The sequence below is a fragment of the Dermacentor variabilis genome, chromosome 7 (genome assembly GCF_050947875.1).
Source record: "Dermacentor variabilis isolate Ectoservices chromosome 7, ASM5094787v1, whole genome shotgun sequence".
In the NCBI taxonomy this organism is placed as follows: domain Eukaryota; kingdom Metazoa; phylum Arthropoda; class Arachnida; order Ixodida; family Ixodidae; genus Dermacentor; species Dermacentor variabilis.
This window is the reverse complement of record NC_134574.1, coordinates 101,149,386-101,168,718: the sequence shown is the minus strand read 5'-3', so window position 1 is coordinate 101,168,718 and position 19,333 is coordinate 101,149,386. Positions and strand designations below refer to the sequence as shown.

The window sequence follows — 19,333 nt, the reverse complement described above, 5'->3', positions numbered from 1 at the left end:
CACATCGACGACCAGCTGTCTGCTCCACGAAATGAAATCCCTGTTGAAAACGGTGCATTTCTTTAGGCAGGGTCTGCCTTACCTATAGACGTGCACGTCGCATATATAGAGGGCAGATTGCCGCTGCTATCTCCACACTACGTACTGCTGAGGCGCCCTAGGCAGAGACAATGCACATGTGTTCTGAACCTGGTGCGACTGGTCAATTCAGAGCCAGACGTCGGCAACCGGACCTTGAAGACCTAATTAGCGGCCACTTCAGTGCGTAAGCACTCCACTACGCTGCGAATCTAAGATGCAAAGCACTCTTTCGCACTTGCTCGTGTTGAGGTTCATGGTGCACAAAAATTACAATGCCCTGAGGATGCAATTTAAGTATGCTCGTTCTGAAGGAGGAGATCGACGCTGCTGTGGGTTGCAGAAGTTACAAAAAGATTACTTTCGGAATAAATCTGACCATCGCTGACTGTAACTTGAAGAGGAAGGTTTAGCTGGGGCCCAACTCCGATTACCCTACTCAAATAAAACGCAGAAATGTCTTTATGACGCAACCACGTGACCAATTTGAAGGAAATTTGCTGCATCTGAGAGAGAAAGTTAAATTCCACTCACAGTATCGAGGACAATTTTGATTTATGGTCTTAAATTTCTGAACAAGAATTGCCGGAAATCGCAACGTTACAAAGACAAAACAACCACGAAGCTTACAAATACGTAACTCTGAACCAAACAGAGATATCGCGGTTTTGTAAGCTATATACGTTGTATCATCTAACGCGGACAAATTTTATACGCGAGTTTTACAACTTACATGTACTGGTGACAGTGCTTATAAGAGTTTTGCGATGGTTTTAATAAAAAATGAATGGTATATATTTAAGCGGGATGTTTAATACATAAATATTGTCCGCTTTAAGTGTATTCTTACGGTAAACTTTACAAAATTGTGATATCATATCGCACTGCTGAGTTATAAAGCTGTAAATTTGACAGTTTGGCTTCTTGAAATTTCTCAATTCTAACAATTTTCACAAAAATATCGACGGCCTAAATAAAATTGACGAGCCATTCCACTCTGTGAAGGCGGTTGACCAACGAAGCTGTAGCATATCACACAGGGTTAGACAACGGTGAACGTATTTATTTTCATCGTTCGGTAATGGCATTGACGATAGCTTTGTGATTACTGTGATATGTACACTGATTGGTCCGGTTACAACCGTAGACAGAATCTTGGCCAAAGTTAAATCTATACACGACCGTTTCTGAGTAGTTGAGTGACTTGGATTGGTGCGACACTTCAAACTTTTCCAGCACACACTGAGTGAACGATTTCTTGCCTGGTTTAGAAATGTCCACATTGAAGTTTCCAACGCTGATCACAGGGGAGCCGGAGGCAACAAGCCACGAACGTCACTAGGGCGCGGACAAAGAGGGGCCAGTGCGGGCGGAGACATGGTCGAGGCCGGTCGCACACCGGCAAGTTGTAACAGAGTGGAATGATTCAAGATTTTTTGCGTAACTGTAAGTGGCAATTCCCATAGCAACTGCAGAGCACAAAGGAAGTGCGCTGCTCGGCGTTATCTATTGCTTACGGGGGTATGAGCCATTGCTTACGGGGGTACGCGCCATTGATGACGGAAAATTTTCGACATGCTGTTCTGTATTTTGCATGCGTCATTTGAAAGAATGTATAGCACTGTTCGCTTCACTTGGCTGAGTGCTTGTAGCCTTTGCCTTACGGGCCTATGAGCCATTGGATTTTTTTTATTGCTTACGGGGGTATGAGTACTTACGGGGTATGAGCCATTGATGATGATAGTTTTTGTTGACGCACGCGAAAAATACACGAATGTCTAGCCATACACAGCTTCGCTGTAAAATAAATCTAACTTCTACAGTCATTAACTTCTGACTTTATCTTTTATATGCAACAAAGTTCATCAAATTTGGTCAGCGGTCGTCGACATAAACAATTTCTCCGTTCCTATGTATTTAGATGCGAGACCCCGAGCCAAGGCTTTCCCTAAGCACACGATGTGGAAATGTCCGTCTTACTTTTGCGACAAGCGAAGGCGTATTCATGGTGTGGAGGAGACTGTTGAGCCCTAATTCACAATTCAGAATGTTGAGAGATGGTTATCGACAATTTCGGTGCCCGAACGACGCCTCGCTGTGAGCTTCGCGCCGATTGCATCAGACCAATCGCGACAAGTTGGTTGCGCGGAATTAAATAGCGCTGAGTGGGAATGTGAGTACGCCAATGTTAGAAGACAAAACTGGACAAAGCGCGTGTTTGATGCAAGCGCGTTGTCGAATGCTGCTGCTGAAGCGCCACATGCATTACACCTATATATAGCTATCACTTGCAGGTCATGCCCTAAGGCTTGAATGGTCAATGCTTGAATACCTTCTCATCAATCGCCGACAGTACGTTTCTGTAAACGGCCATCATTTGCCATTAACTAACGTAGCGTCAGCTGGGTGTGCCATAAGGCTCCATGTTAGGCCCACTACAATTCCCAATATGCATGAACGACTTACCAGATTGTGTCTCGTCCCCTGTTCGCCTACATAGGCCGAATACTACGTGCTAAACGTATCGCAAGATTCCTAACGATAGTGATCAGGAAATTCAGCCGACTGATTTAAATAACATTGCCGCTTGGCGTAAAAATTAGCTCATTAAAGTAAATCTTAGTGAAAATGCGAGCTGATCACTGTTGCAAGACACAACGTATGGGCACTTGCATATACGCTTAAAAATGCCGGTTAATCTATTAGTCAATTTTGTTATTGTTGTACGCATGTACCCCTCTCGCCTCTCCAATGCCTATAGGCGTTTGACGCTATGTAAAATAAATAAATATGTCGCCGCGTGTTCGCTATACGTCCCCGTGATTAAACAGCTTAATTCAGTGCCTTCTTGCTGTGGCCCGACATAACCAAATCTCAAAGATACGACACCCAAATCAAGAATGACGATTTCAAGTTCACACGTATCAGTAAACAGACAAGTGTCAAGCTATACACTGCGTCTCATTTAGGCTTACAAAATGTGCATTTTGAGTGATTTCGACTTGCTAGGAAGTCTGGAATACGAGAAAGAGAGAGAGAGAGAGAGAGATGAGATGCGAAAGACAGGAAGGTTAATTGGTAGATAGATATCCAGCTTGCTACCCATTTTTTGGTTGTCGTACGGTTTAGGAAGTGAGACACTGCAGCTAGTTTTGTTATGGGATTACAAAAATCAGATGGTTATATATATTGGTGACGGAGGTATTGTTTAGTAGTGAGGGCGCATTACCATTCCCGGCGCACTGCGTGGCCTTAGGTTCAAATTCTGTGGCTGCCAGAAACGTTTTGAAACTGATTTGACGGTGTGTACCATCGTTTCTTTACAACCATAAGTGCTACGACAAACTCCGCAAAGCATTTCTCACTAAGTTCTTACTGTATAGGTGCTGCGAACGCAGGTGCAGCCGTATGTCACAGTTTCCGCACACACCGTTTTAGCGTAAGCCCCGATTACCAGCCCTGCATTTAACGCCGGCGTTCATTAAATCTATAGCTCAGGTCGAGCACAAGAGCGAGGGCAAACTGGACACGATAATCAGTGCCCCGGCAGAGGACTCTACTTTATTTCACGGTGGCAGAAGGTGCAGTCGCACTGCCTTGCGAGCATCGAAACCAGGAGCCAAGCGACGACTGCTGCCCGCCGAGGATGCTCTCAATCTCGAGACTGGGAGAGGGTGTTCTCAAAAGTTCTACTTGAGCGCGCACCGGTGCAACGGGTTCATGAACGAGTTGGGCTTACACATGAACGCATCGGCAAATGGTCTGAAGTTCCGCAGTGGCCCGTTGACCCTGTACCATCCCGGTGCCTTCGTGCCTTCGTCTAGCACTCGGTCGAGAAACGTGGCGTTGTTCACCTCGCAGAAGTTGCGCGCGTACTCGACAAAGAACAGCTGCATGGGCGTCAGGTTCTCAAGCTTGGGCAGCCGCTCGTTCCTGCTGGCCCTGTCGGCATAGCGCCTGAACGCTAGGTAAGTTGGTTCTAGGGCCAAGAAGTCCAGGAGGTTCGAGTAGTAAGAGTTGCGGCCGATGCGTCGTCGGGACTCCGTCCACCGCAGCTTGGCGTATTGCCTGCCCAGACAGTCCATGAGCGCGTGCAACTTGGACACGAAGAGCGTCGGCTTCTTTCCGGCGCCATAGTTGTAGGCCAGGTGGTAGATGCCGTGGTAAAGCGCGTAGAAGACTCGAACGCCGACCCGCGGAAGCTGGAAGCGTTCCATCGATGCATCTGGGTCCCGGAGGAAGTCGAAGACCGGAAACGGAACCTCCAGCTTGAGGAACGGGGCGTCGAGACGCGCGTACGTGCTCAGCATGCCGCCTCGCCAGCCGACCCACTTGTCTAAATCCTTCTGGGCAAAGTCTCGGTAACGGAACATTGTAGAAAGGGCCATGTAGCTCTCGATGACCCTTTTGCTTCCGGAAGCAGTCTCGTAAATCGAAACCAAACGCCGGAAGAGTTCATTGTGCGACGTTACCGCATCCGGTACGATGGGCTCCCAGTTGATAGCAGCCACGGACTCGACCAGGCTGTCCCGAAAGTCTTTGTCAAACTCAGTTTGAGCGTACAGGGTTTCGTTCAGGACGGTCTCCAGAAGATCGAGGAGTGAGTTGAAGGAAGCCTTGCCTCCCAGCCTTGTAGCGGTGCTGTCCATGCTCATGTGCATAATGAGAGTTGGTTCGAACCTGTTCATCATACGAATGCACAGTCTGCGACGCGTGATGGGTCTTGGAGCAGGGTAGCCGGCGTACCGAGAGTAGGAAACGGCCATAAGATCACCCAGGTCGATCTCATTGTCGGCAGCAATCTCGACCGCTGTGCGGAAGGCGAGGTAGTTCAAGTAGTCTTGGATGTTGGTGGTCAAATCACCGGTCTCCAAAGCGTGCAGGTACTTCAGTGAGTAGGTCTTGAGCGGCCTCTTCGACAAGTCTGTGCCGAAGGCATCGGCGACTATGGTCCGGATCCGTCGGGCAAGCTTCGGGAACTGCTCGCTCACGTCCACGAGCTCGTCGTTGAGACCCGACCCTTCAATCTGGTGTCGATCCATAGACGCAGAGAGAAAGCGCTCGACCTTGAGCACGTTGCTGCGGGCCGTCTGGTTCTGCTCGGATATCTCACTGATGAAGCCTGAGAGAGCGTCGTCGAGGTAAGAGTACTCGATGTCCAGGCCGAGTCGTAGAGGTCCCATGAGAAGGTCGGGCTGTCCGATGAGGAGGTAGGACTGCTCTGGGTTCTCAACACTGCGCTCCACGGAGAGGCTGAACAGCGGCTGGATGCCTATGGCCATGAGGTCCTTGACGACTTGGTCCAGGCTGGCTCCGGGCTTCAGGATCACAGGAAACGGCCGAAGGCCCATCTTGGAGAGAACATCGAGCCAGTGGGTGTCACCCTTGCGCGGGTACTCGCAGCGCAGGAAGATGTCCTTCACGGCCTCGTAGCCTGGCCGGCCTCGCTGGATGATGTCGGCCAGCATCAGTTCGTACTCATCCAGCAGCGTGTCATCCATGGAGACGCGCGCCGCGCCGTAGGGCAGCTTGTGCGCAGTCTCCCAGCGTTTGCAGACGTAGGCGTAGAAGTCGTCGCACGGCTCCTGGTGGAACTCGAGCTGGCGGAACAGCGTGCTGCCTTCTTTCTCGCAGGCCACGGTGGAACAAACGCGGGTTTCGCCGTCACCGTCGTGCCCGGCGTGTCGGTAGGGCCGAATCACTGCCGGGGCCCGAGCGTCGGCGTCTCTGTCGTCGCCGTCGGCGGCCAGCGACTGGCCTCCTAACATGCCCCTCGCGCCGGGGCCGCCTCCCAGGCCAAACAGGCGCCACGGCAGGAGGCCGACCAGGAGCGAGACGACGGACACGAAGATGGCGCTCGCTGTCAGAAAGTAAAGCACCGTGGTGGCGTGGCCTCCCGAGGTGCCTTCCCTATGGCGGGCGCCGACCGACGGTCCACCGCCGATGATGACGGCGTCGACGGCGGCTAGCGTCGCGGGGTGCTGATGGCGTGGAGCGATGGAACCGCCCATGCGCGCCGCCTGGATGACGGCCAGCTCCTCCGAGGACTCGGACGACATCGTGCCGGGATTCCCCCCACGGAGGAGCACAAGGAAGCGGAGCGCTGGACGGCGACTCTGGGGCGTTGTAGTTGTTGGCTTTGGGGCAGAGCTTCTTCTTCTGGAACGTGCACCGCCGCGCACTCGTTTCCCTTCTCGTTCTCAATTGATGGCTCTTACCCACAACGGGACTGGCTTAGTTAAAGAAAGAAATACACTTGTTAATGAGGAAATACAAGAAATAAACAATGGTTTTAAAAATTAATGTTAGGTGACATTACAAATCAAAGTAAAATTTTCGTCTACTTAAACGGAGCGCGCACAACATGGAACAATTTATTCGTTATAAATTGGAATAATTCATCTGTTTCTAGGTCCATCGCCCATAGTGGGTAGGAGCCGCATACGTGATAGGAAACAGCACCAAGCGAGGCAAATACACCGACCCCGCTTCTGCGCTGTTTCCTTCAAAAACATTAACACACCAACTCGCTCGAATTCAGACCTTAGTACAACTGGTATGGTTAAACTTGGGACAGACAGAGTGACAGTGAGGGTTACAAGAGAAAAAAATTGAAGGAAAAGCAACGACAATACAACACTCAAAATCAATTTTGCGCAAAATTCCCCAAAGAATTGAGAGTATGATGAATTTAATATGGATGTTTTTGTGTCACAGAGAAAGTTCTAAATGGCAACGCGAGCGCTCCTTCACCCTGAAGCCGCGTACTCATACTCAACTCCCGCTTAAGCCCTGTCACTTTCTTGCACGTTAGTGGAAATAAAGCAAGGTACGCAAATTTTTCGAAAATAAGAACATAAAAAGGCAAACAGTAACCATAGCAAACGGCAAAGACACTTCTCGTAAACTGCAAAAGAGGTGTAGCCTATCGTAACCCTATTCCCTTGCGGAAAGTTTGGCGCAAGCCAGACGGGACATTACCTCAATAACAAGCATTATAACAATGTCAAAAAGGGAGCGGGATGGTCGTATTGCTTTGTGCCGCATCACGTGTCGTTACGCGCTATTCTTCCAGAAACGCTTTATTGTATTGAGACAGGGGGGACTACCGAAACAGCGCCATCAGCTCCGAGACCGGTACGCCATCTTTAGTTTTGTTCAGAAAAGCGTTACTCTTCTTGAATGTCGTCTGCAACGTGTGCATAGCGTGTGCGACTTTCCTTTTTAATGGATGTCATTGTGCACGTATCCTATATTATGACTAGGGTTGGAATTTCCGGTACATCTCCCGGTTTCGAAAAATGCCCCGATGTTAGTGTCAGCTACGTGCATCTGCCGAATTGCTTGGACCTGGTTTCTAACAGCATTGTTGCCCCGAAATGTGCCGAATTTACTTTGGGTGTCGGGAAAGGAGATTGTCAATGACGTCCACATTTCCCGTGTTTGAGCAGACATGCTTCTACACACTTTGTCATTCAACTGCTGGCAATATTTACGCCCGACAGGGATCGCTCGTGGTTTCATCTGCATATGTGCCCTCGGCGTCCGAATCACTTGCGCTGGAAACTGTCTTTCGTTCATTCAAATTTGCAGGAACTGTGAAAGTGGCACATTTATTTCATGCGCATCATGTGTCATGCGCCACTTGCCACAATGGTTCATGTCGGACATGCGTCCGTTTTCATGCAGGACTGCAGGTCTTAAACCGAAAGGGAGACCTAATAGGATTATTATTATTATTATTATTATTATTATTATTATTATTATTATTATTATTATTATTATTATTATTATTATTATTATTATTATTATTAGAGTTCATTGGCGCATGAGTCAGATGTGGCCAAAGAGCGCCAGACTTTATCGCAACCAGGACCTTATCGGAACTACATGGTTTCATTTTCATTGGAAGCACTCACTTAGGAAACGTCAGAGGTTTTCCGTAAATCCATTGGAGCATTGTATCTTGACAGGCAATACTTTGTATCTTGTGCTAACTGTAGTGTATGCTGCATGGAGCCTTACTATACGAAGGTGCAAAGTCTTTGAAGAGCTATGGACCAGGCTAGCAATCAAATCCCGCAATGTTGCATGTAAGCCTATGCGAGATATAAAAACATATGTTCGGATTACTGCAGACATCTTAGCTCTTTCCCTCCGAGAATGATATGTGTTTGAAATGTGCGGAGGCACTTACGTGGCCTCGAAAACCATTTATAAAACTGGATCTATACCGAGTGCCACAATGAGGCTGGAAACAGCCGAACTTGACGCAGAGGAGCAACTTGAAACGTTAGCTTCTGTAGCAGAAATATTGGACGGTCCTGCTAAAGGAAGAAACGATGAGACCTGACATTGAGTGGGTGCGTTCGCCAAGAAAAGCAGAGGGTGCTTACGACTAGGACTTAAAAAGAACAGCACTCAGATTTAAACTTTTCGCCTCTGCCGAAGCGTAGCTATCTTTCTACAGCCGACTTTAGGAATTAGTAAGCAGAAAAAGCACAGGTAAAGCGAGCAGCCGCTGAAGATGCTCTTGATAGTTTGGTTCAATGGTACATAACAAAGTAGCGTGTGTTTTGGTGGGCAGAACATGATCAACAATTTAACGCGAATAAAAAACAAACTGAACGTATTTTCTGGCGCTCCGTGCACTGTGCTGGAACGTGTTTAGATTTCTTGGTCTTTCACGTCCAGACTTTGTTCAGATTTCGGTAATGTTCCTGCCCAGATTTTCCAAACTGCGATTATGCCCCGTTTCTAACGCGAAATCCGAGGGCACTTGCTATGAGTTGTGAATGCGAAAGCAGTAATGTCCAATTGAACGCCGCGAAGCGGTCTTTCGAGTTTTGCGCTACGAGTAACGTACCACAGCGGCGCGTGCTGCCCGTGCCAGCAAGCGGTAGCAGTCTGCCGTGCCAACGCCGCATGCCACCCGCGTCCTGCGCAACGAGAGACTGAGGAAGCAGCAGCAGCCACCAAGGCCGGCAGGCGTGAGCAGCATCTAAAGGCTCAACCAGACGTACGCGTTCCAATGCGTCCGCACACGCCGCGCTGACTCGACGTCGCGTCGCGCCCGACGGAGGAAGAGGGCGCGCACCCAAACGACGCACGAGTTGCCGCGCGGTCTCGTCGCGGCGGCGCAGTGTTGCTAGCTTGCCATGTTCAAGGCAGTCTGGCCTTCGCTTAACGACCACGTTAAGTAATGTGTTACATATTGCAAGAAAACACAATTATTTTAGCTTAAAATTTGTTTTTATATTTCAGAAACATATTTTACGACTTCTTGTGGGTCATTCAGCTCAACTGCGACCTAATAGGAGTATTGTGAGCCCGGCGAAACCTGCAGCGGCATCGGCATAGCATCACCAGGTACTGAAGCAGCTTGCCCGGGCTTGCCTGAACGTCGCGCGAAGAGTCATTCCGGAAGTGACGTTGGCTTGCCGTGGTCATGTGAGGTGCGTCATGCTACTGACGCGAGCGGCAGCTTCCGGCGCGGGCGCAAAAATCCTAGCGGTTGTAGGTCTCCACGCCGCCGCGCGCCGACACGCGAAACAGCCTCCGCGCCTGACGCCGTACGCGCCCAGGCGTGGTGCGGCGCGTGCGGGCGCATTGAAACGCGTACGTCTGGTTGAGCCTTAACTCAGTGGAGCTGCGAGAGAGAGAGAGAGAGAGAGAGAGAGAGAGAGAGAGAGAGGTAAGCTCCGCGCGCCGGCTTCCGGGAGCGAGGAGAGAGGCTGACGTGGCGTCGATGCTCTCTCCCCTCACGAAACACCTGGCGCGCCGACACGGCAGCAAGTGTTTCGCCCGCTCGGCTCCGTCGATGCGCGCTCGTGCCATGGCGTCGCAGCCAATAGGAGTTTAGGCGCCGTTTCACAGCTAGAGACTACAGGCGCCGGCCTTATCGCTCAATGGGCCATTTGACGCTTTCGCATCAAAATTGTTTATGTACTGAAATTGGCGCTTGCGCTTACAGTCGCTTCGTCCGTGTCCTTGAGCGTTCTTGAACGTCCTTGAGCAGCTGAGCGGAAGGCGTCTTCTTTCTATACTGTGTCGTACGTTTTCCGCGCCTTTCTTTAATCATGGTTCAAGTAAGTTCGAGACCACTTACTCTTTCTGTTGAGCGGGACAAAACTTTGGCTTCGAAAGTTGCTCTGTGTTGCATCTTCGCTGCATCACATGCCGCTTTACAGTGAAGACGCAGAACGGAGCAACGACGCTGGCGGAACGGGGTGCTGACATAAATGTTTATTTTCCACTTTAAAATAAGGTCACTCCCCAACGTGCCCCCAACGTATGCTAATGAAGTAGCGTGATAAAAAAGACGGGTCATAGGAACAGCAGCATCGTCAAGGCTTCAGGCAAGAGTCACGCTAAAGTTAGGATACAGCGCATTAGCCGAAGGGACTGTCTCTTCGGCGTAAATAAAACTATATTAAAAAAAGAACAAGCGAATTTTATTTATTTATGCCTATGTTTCAGCGTTTTGCATTTTTTTTATTTTTAAAGCATGTTCTCGTTTTTTTTCCCGGTGAATATACATATACAGCTAAACACATTTGCGGTTTTCTTCGGTTGGTATGTATTCTGGTTTTAGCATTACTGTTAAAATAAAGTGACGTAATATGACAGGCATAAAAACATGACACGTGTATTCATCAAACTGGAGCAGGAGTGACGAAACACGCACACAAGTACAAGCGAGTGAGATATTGAGAACACACAGCAACCGTGCATTATTCTTCCGATTAAGTCACGATTACTTTGATTACAATACACACACACACGTGTTCGCTCAAGTTATCTTCATTATTACGCAACCTCTCTTTTCTGTTTTTCAAGAGAATGCCCTCTCAACGCTTACACTTGAGACAGGCAAGCTAAAAAGGCGAAGTGCCACGGTACCTAAAGTTGGCCAATCAATTCATCAACTGTGATCGCCAAAATGCGACCGGTACCAGGTTTTCAAGGACAGCGTACTGCAGATATTCACACAGCTCTTGCTGCAGGGCTTGAATCATGCCAGTGCCACTAAGAGCAAAGTTTGAAGACGCTCTCGTAGGTGTGGAGCAGTCACGGGACATTTCGGACATCACATCTGGGCCAATTGTATACGCACGTTTAACCAGAATGTTGTCAGTGCAGCGGTGTACCTTATGCTATAAGAAACATATGCTTGAATGTTCCTTCTGTAAGAGACAATATATCGGTGAAACAGGACAATCAATGAACGTCAGATTAAACGGACATCGCGCGGACACAGCTAAAAAGCTTCCCAAAGCCGTCGCCGAGCATTTCAATCAACCAGGCCATAACTTTGATGAACTTAAACTCTACATCTTACAGTCAACTTTCCGTTCTGAACGAGAAATAAAATACGGAGTATCACACCTTATCCATAAGTTCAAGACATTGCAACCAATAGGCATAAACGTTTCAAAGGGAGCTTTAGAATCTATTCGCTATGCTAAACTTCAAGGCAACAACACTTAGTTTGATTTTTTGGCGTATCCCCCCCCCCTTTTTTTTGCCTTTCAATTCCTTTTTCTTTCTTTTTTTTTTTTTTTCAGCCGGCGTGTCAGACGCCCTTCACACGCCGGCTAACACGCGTGCGTTGACAGACCGGGGTGGGGGCTGGCCCTGGCTTTGGCCTTGTGCACAGCGTTCCTTTACTCTCAATTCGACACTGTAACACACCTTCCCTCGTTTTCGCACCCTTCCGCTTCACACCCTCTCCCCTTTCGAAGAACCCCACCCATATATACTGTGGCGAGGAAAGCCAACGTTTCGACAAGTCCACTTGTCGAAACGTTGGCTCCTGCATTCACCTTGTTCACGTTTTGCTCATAGTCTTACACGCAGTGGTACACGAAACTGCTTCTGAGGGAGAGAGGGAGAGAAAGACTTTAATGAATCTTGGAGAGGTTTGCAAGGCGGCATGCCTAGCACGTTACTCAAGATGAAGAGGATAAAAAATAATATGACGTGCACAGTTCACAACATAGCTGTACGGACTTGTGATCCGACACATGTGCGAGCTTCGCATGTCATGTGGCCTTAACGCGCGTGATGGGGCGTGTCGACACTGAATTCAACTAAATGTGGCAAACACAAGGTATTTCGTATTTAAAATCAAACGGATGAGGCCTCCACAATTCCCTGCGTGCAAGGCGTGGGAAGATATAGCCTACGGTTAGAGAGCCCTGATAGACGCTACCTTAACTAACGGTGTCTTAAGTAACTTCGCCCTAATTAACACCAAAGGTCGTGGGTTCGATTCCCACCAAATGTCGAGAGTACGGGTGCCTTAATTAACTATATAACAATTAACTATGAACTAATTACATTCCTCCTTATACCAAAGGTCGTGGGTTCGACTTCCAGATTCATTCATTCTTTATTTGCAACATATTTTACAAAATACAAAAGCATTACTGGACCCATAACCATTGGCTAGCCCCGGTTCAACGTCAACTGAGGGTGCAAAAAACGCAGCACCCGAGAAAACAAAACAGCAGACATAATACATAATAATAAAATTAACATACATAACTTAGGCACGAAGGTAAATATAAACTCAGTGTGTTTTTATCCTTCACGCACGCAAGCAAACAAAACAGACGTAATACATAACATTGGAATTGGCATGCATAACTTAGGCAGGAATGTAAATGTAAAGCAAGTTTACTTTAGTCCACACTATTTTTCGAAAAAGAATTTTCTCAGAGCAGACCTAAAGTTACAGGCTTCTTTTCTATGTATTAGCAGGGAATTCCAAACAAGTGCGCCGTTAAATTCCACGAGCCTTTTCTCTTACAGATTATGACATGGAGGCAGATTAAAGCAGTGGTTAGTTGCAGCTCATGTATTTCGTAACGGGATTTTAAACAAAGTAATAGGAAGTGGATCATTGGTTCTCATAATACTGTTAATGACCTCAGCAAATTTCAATTCATACAATGAATGCACTGACAACACATGCAATGAGCTATACAAGTACGTACTAGATTGTGTGCTCCCAGAAGAAGTGATAATTCTTAATGCGTGTTTTTACAGGTAGAATACAGAATCAACGTAAGTTACAAAAGTGTTTCCCCATGACTCAATACAGTGACATATGTGATTCTGAATGAAGGAAAAGTACAGAATGCGTAGGACAGGATATTTGAAACATTCGCGAACCTTAAGAATAATATAACATCCATAAGCAAGCTTGGAACAAAGATGTTTAATACGAGTTTTTCAGTGCATGTCTCCCCCCCCCCCCCAATAGAAGAATATGTCTAAATATTTGTAAGATACTACTTGTTGTAATTTTGTACCTCGTAGTGATAGGTCCAGTATTTCAGTATCGAGTTGTTTCTTACTGCAATGAAAAACTGTATACTTAATCTTACTAAAATTAAGGGTCTGTTGATTGGACGTGAACCACTTAAAAACAGTATCTAACTCTGCGTTTATTTTATCCTGTATATCAATCAAACTGTCTCCAGTGAATACAAGGGCGGTGTCGTCAGCATACATCAGAGCCTGTGAATGCCTAAGCGTTGCAGGGAGATCATTTATGTAGAGTGAGAAGAGCATGGGTCCAAGAACGAAACCCTGTGGCACGCCCGTTAGTACGATTTGTGAAGTAGACGGACAATTTTTTAAGTATTACATGCTGCCTGCGGTTACTGAGGTAGCTTTTAAGTAAGCTAAGGATTTTGACCCTAAACCCTTGATTGTTAATCTGGCTATGTAATACCTGGTGGTCAGTTGTATCGAAGGCCTTTGTTATGTCGAGATAGACAACAAATGCAATTTTATTCTTCTGGAGAGCCTTATTGAGTTGGTGCGTCAGGGTGAGAACAGCGGAAGAAGTAGATTTGTGAAGTCTGAAGCCATGTTGGTGGGGGCTTAGGATATTGTATTTGGATATGGATTAGTTTATGTGCACAGAGAGTACGTCTTTTCAAGAGCTGTGTTGATAACGCTATTAATTGAAATCGGCCTACAAATTTGATAACGCTATTAATTGAAATCGGCCTACAACTTTATGGATTAGAACAATCTCTGTCCTTATAAACCGGAACTACTCTTGCTATTTTTAATTGAGAAGAATACACTTCGGAATCAAGGGAGTGATTAAATAGATGAAGGAGGGGACCCGCTAATATGTCGATGTTGTCCTTAATTCGCTTAACAGGTATTTGATCAAGCCCAGCTGCCTTATTGGTTCTTAACTATTTAACAACTGCTATTATTTCATCCGCTGTGTTATCCTGAATACAATAGTATTCACCACTGATTGGATAGACTGTGTACTATCGGTGACTTGAGGTAGTTGGTTTGCTAGTTACGGTCCTACATTTACAAAATACTCGTTAAATTCATCAGCTCTTTCCTGGTCAAGCCCATCAGGCAATACACGCTGCTATGAACGAAGCCCTACTGCACGTGTTATAGTATTCCAAATTTTACTTGTGTTGCCCTGAGCATTAATGATAAGGGAAGAGTAGTACTCTCGTTTTCTTTTACGCAGTAGAGATATCGACAGGTTCCTGAAACGCTTAATTAACGTGACTTAGATAATAATTATTACTTTTAGCACGTTTCCATCTCTCGTGCCATTTTTCTTTCTCCTTCAGTATGCGTAGGATGTCGTTAGTCATCCATGGGCATATAGGTGCAACATATCGACCCGAGGACTTGTGTGTGGTGCTCTGCAAGACGGCACCCTGGACAAGTGTATACCCGTGTCACACGGGCGTTTGGAAGGCCTTCCAACCGTTATATTCAGTTGACTCAAAGGTCAAGTTCGAGCTGCTACACGGGCGGTTTCGAAGACCACCGAGTCAATAGTCTATCGAGTCAACGGAGCACCTTACAACTCTCGAAATCTCGATAGTCTTTGAGCAACGGAAACAGTCCGAACATGCCCTGTCGTTCAGTGTGCTCGTACGCACGGTTAGAAATAAATCAAACCAAAATGCTCTAAAAGTACTATATACGAGTGTTATTAATTATTCGATAAAGTATTTTTGCCACTTGATATGTGCGAACTGCACATACTCTCGGCAACAGCGACGTGCAGCGACGCAAACATTGCCGTAGTTTCACTACTCAACAACTAAAAAAGCTAAACATATATGCAGGCAATGTGTAAACAAGTTATTTTTATGTATAAACAAACATAAAAGAAATTATAGGGCTTTTAATTGGTTTTATTGTTGTTTAACTTTTCGTGACATGAAAACGAAAATAAAGATCCGCAGCGCCACACAATTTGGCGAGAAACGCCGCAACCACTCAACGGCCTTTCAAAAGTGCCGTGTAGCAGCCCGACAACTCCTCTGAGTCGACGAAGGCCGTCGACTGGAAGGCCTTCCAAATGTGCCCGTCTGACACAAATCTAAAAAGAAGTTTGTGTATTCTTTGTTTTGTTATAAGCTCGAGGGTGAGACTACCGCCGAATGTCGTGGGTTCGAGGGCCTGAATTTACTCTATCTTAATTAACTTTGGTTCTTTATTCCCACGGCGAGCGGCATCGGCGCCAGCTGTGGAAGAAAACGATGGCGAACGTGCGAGCAGTGGCACGAGCACGTGTCTGCGCGAGGCGAGGTCACGTGACTTTCTGTACCGCATGCGGCGTTTTGCAGACCATCGGGAGTACGAGCCACTTAAGGCTTCACCTTCTCTCTCCCTTCTTTCTCTTCCCCTTCTCCCTTTCCCCAGTGTAGGGTAGCCAACCAGACTATTGACTGGTTAACATCCCTGCCTTCCTGTATTCTTCTCTCTCTTTAAGGCTTCCGCCTTAAAAGAAAGCTTTACTTCCCTGATAGGCGGACTCCAAACGACAATGAGGCCTGGCTCGTCCAATCGGAGCGCTCTCGTTTGAGTGCTATCTTGCACTAACTCAATCGCAGCAATGTTGATCGGGACCCTTCTCTGAATAGGACATTGGTCGATACACACTGGCTGGATTCGCACTGAAACTCGAAATGTTGACAGGCAATCGCTTCAGGAGTGGGTTTGCTTTTAAGCTAAAGCTACGGTACGACATTTCTGACCTCGTGATCACGCTATACACTATCTATGAATCGACACATCCACCTGAGATCCGAAGCGCGGAGTATGTTTCAAAATGTGTGGTTGGAGGAAATACACCGGCACCGGCGAGGAGGAAAAGGAAACGGGATGCAGTTTCGAAAGAACGGTTGTTGCGGTACTGTGATAAAAACGGATCCCCGAGATGTGAAACGGGAAAGGTGAACTAAATGACACAAGTATTGCGGAACATTATTTGCTGGCGCCAAATTGACACGGGACAAAGCAACATTCCCAACTAACTTTCTTTGTTGTTGATTGCCATATATTCAAGCACATTGACCCTCTTCTCGATTCGCTGTATTGCGTTACTCCCCATTCCTCCATCGACCTTGTTTTTCGTATGGCATGCGTGGTGCAAGAGTTCACACCTTCGCCTTGAATCAAGTTCAAGGTCGCGTTTATTCTGCACACATCTTTCTTCGTGGCATTTTAATTTGGCGCCGGTAAATCATCCTCCCCAAGGTGAAGGAAGCAAAACCTTGGTTCCTCCACGGTTCCATTACAAAGCACTGGCGGTGCCCGATTTCGAGGCTTTGCCAAGAGTCACCGCTTGCCATGACATACACTTACTAAGTACGTTGTCAGGGCGGCTAAACTAAACGCACTAGCAGACTGCCACCAGACGAAACCCCGACGTCACTCTGTCACTCCGAGCCATCGCACCAAGGACGCCACAGGTTCGTTGATTTGAGAAGATCAAATCGGCACGCACCTGACCGCCGCAGCGAGGCTTGTAAGGTGCTGCCACCTATCGCGACCATCGGCAACCCGAAGGCCAAACAGGTTTCGCAGGACTCGCGACGCGGCGCGAAGGTCGGCGCCAGCGCTGCCATCTGCCATTTGTTCGTTGCACTCCGAAGCAATGCACATTCTCAACAAAACAAGAAGCGGCGCTGTCGCTCGCATATGTGCTGCCATCTGTTGCATGCGTAACTAGCTGCTTTTCAGTGAAAAAAAAAAAATCCAAAGACTGGCGCGTAGGCAACACCTGTTCTAGTCGTTTTCCGAAAACATTTATGCAGATATTTCCCCTGCTTTCACCGCTAGCGTGTAGATCCGCTGCCGGCATCTGGAGAGGCGGAAGTAACGGAGAAGTTTAACGCATAGGCTATTCTCGTAGGGAAGGGATGGATGGACAGGCTGTAGCCACTGGCTCTAGGATGCAAGACGTGTTTCATGTAGCATATGTAGCATAGATAGATAGATAGATAGATAGATAGATAGATAGATAGATAGATAGATAGATAGATAGATAGATAGATAGATAGATAGATAGATAGATAGATAGATAGATAGATAGATAGATAGATAGATAGATAGATAGATAGATAGATAGATAGATAGATAGATAGATAGATAGCCAATTGTCAAGCCGCACGTAGGACACTGTGGCTGTCTTGACCACATTGGGTAAGTAAGGTAAAATAGGGTTGCAAAAGCAGATACATTAAATGCAAAAGCAGATGCATTAAATTTAACATAAAGCAATTAAAAATTATGCTAGAAAGATTGCGTTAGCACGCGCGAACACTCCCACATCTAAGAGTGAAAGGAAAGAAAACAGGCAGAGCATAACAAGGAAGGCGAGTCGGGAAGCGACTTGAAAGTAACGTGAAATAACGTGAAGAGGTGGCTTACACCGATTTACTTCGGGACATTCTAGGCGCTGCTCTGATCGAGGGCTTAAGGATACTGCGAAGATATCCAAGACGACGTTCGACTGTGTCGAACGGATACGCGAGGATTCGCGGAGAAGTGTGAACGACTTACTGGCCTATCAGTCACGACAGACACATATTTCAAGGGACAAATGAGCAAGATAGCGAGGTCTCACAATATAAATATCTAGGAATAACTCTTGACAACCGATTAACATGGGGCACTCATATCTCTGAGATCTGTTCAACTGCATTCTCGAAGCTACGTTTCTCGAGAGGGAAATTTAAGCATACTCCTAGCCATATTAAGCTCTTGGCTTATAAAACTTTCATCAAGACCAAACTTGAATACTCGTCCGTAATTCGGGACCCGCACACTAAGAAAGACATCTATCAATTATAGCTCGTTCAGAGAAAGGCAGCACGTTTCATGTTTCATAAATACAGAAGGTCAGACTCCCCAACACATCTTATGAAGGACAATAATATCCCGTTGTTTTGTACACGTAGAAAACTGAACCGCATTTCTTTCCTTCATAAAATTTTGGCAGGAAAGCTTAGCATTGCTCCCCATTCATTCCTCAGGCACTCCACTACTCGAAGGACCCGCCATTATAGCGAACACTCATTACAGCCTATGTTTGCTAAAACAAACTCATTTAAGCAGAGTTTCTTCCCTCAAACAATAGCTGAATGGAACGCGCTTCCTGAATCGGGTTTTCGCTCTCCTGACGTGGAACAGGCCCTTCAAACTTTGTTTCTTCAGTAGAAAGGAAATAATTTTCTTATGAGGAATTTCAATATGCATTGCTTTTCGTTTCTACGTCATCTTTTATTTTTTTATTCTGTTGTATGTCACATGCAATGTAATTTTTTTTCTTTTTTTGCATGTACATGCTGTTAAGATTTGTGTTTTCATGCCCCTCTTGCTTGGGCCAATCTGGCCTGCAGTATTGTGAAATAAATAAATAAATAAATAAATAAACAAGGAGGAGAGAAAGGGCCAAGGTTTATTTGATATGACCTTGTGGAACATTATCAATATGCAAGCTGATTGTTCGGCTGTTTCTCTTGTCTGTGGCAACATTATTACCAAAGAATTCAATTAATTTAAAATGTACTGTGGATACTTGTGCTGCAATGATTGAGTCTTCAAGACTAGTGAGAACGTTGAAGGAATTAAAGGAGAGCGCGAAGATAGAAAAAGAGAAAATACTTGAGAATAATATGTGCCACTCACGTATTAAGAGGACAACCGTGATTTCCATGTTGAAATGCGCGTGAGACAAGAAAATGTTCTCATTAGGAAACCGGTGAAGTTATTTGAATCTAATTTATTGTATTGACGAGAGACAGCTGAATTGCATCGACTGCACGAGGCCTAACTCTGATGGGTGGTTCCATAGTTTCCACAAAAATTGGCGAATGTCGGGAAGTTTCAGAAAATTTAAACTACAGTGTTTAGAAATCCCGGGACGGCTGAACTAGAACAGATATCGCAGTTGAGC

General features: G+C 46.5%; 1 protein-coding gene across 1 annotated transcript; it reads right to left on the bottom strand.

Moving 5' to 3' along the window:
* Positions 1-3,767: 3,767 nt before the first annotated feature.
* On the bottom strand, positions 3,768-6,137 carry LOC142588753 (membrane metallo-endopeptidase-like 1). Its single transcript, XM_075700572.1, has one exon. The coding sequence runs from the start codon at positions 6,135-6,137 to the stop codon at positions 3,768-3,770; it is 2,370 nt and encodes a 789-aa protein (XP_075556687.1).
* Positions 6,138-19,333: the final 13,196 nt, after the last annotated feature.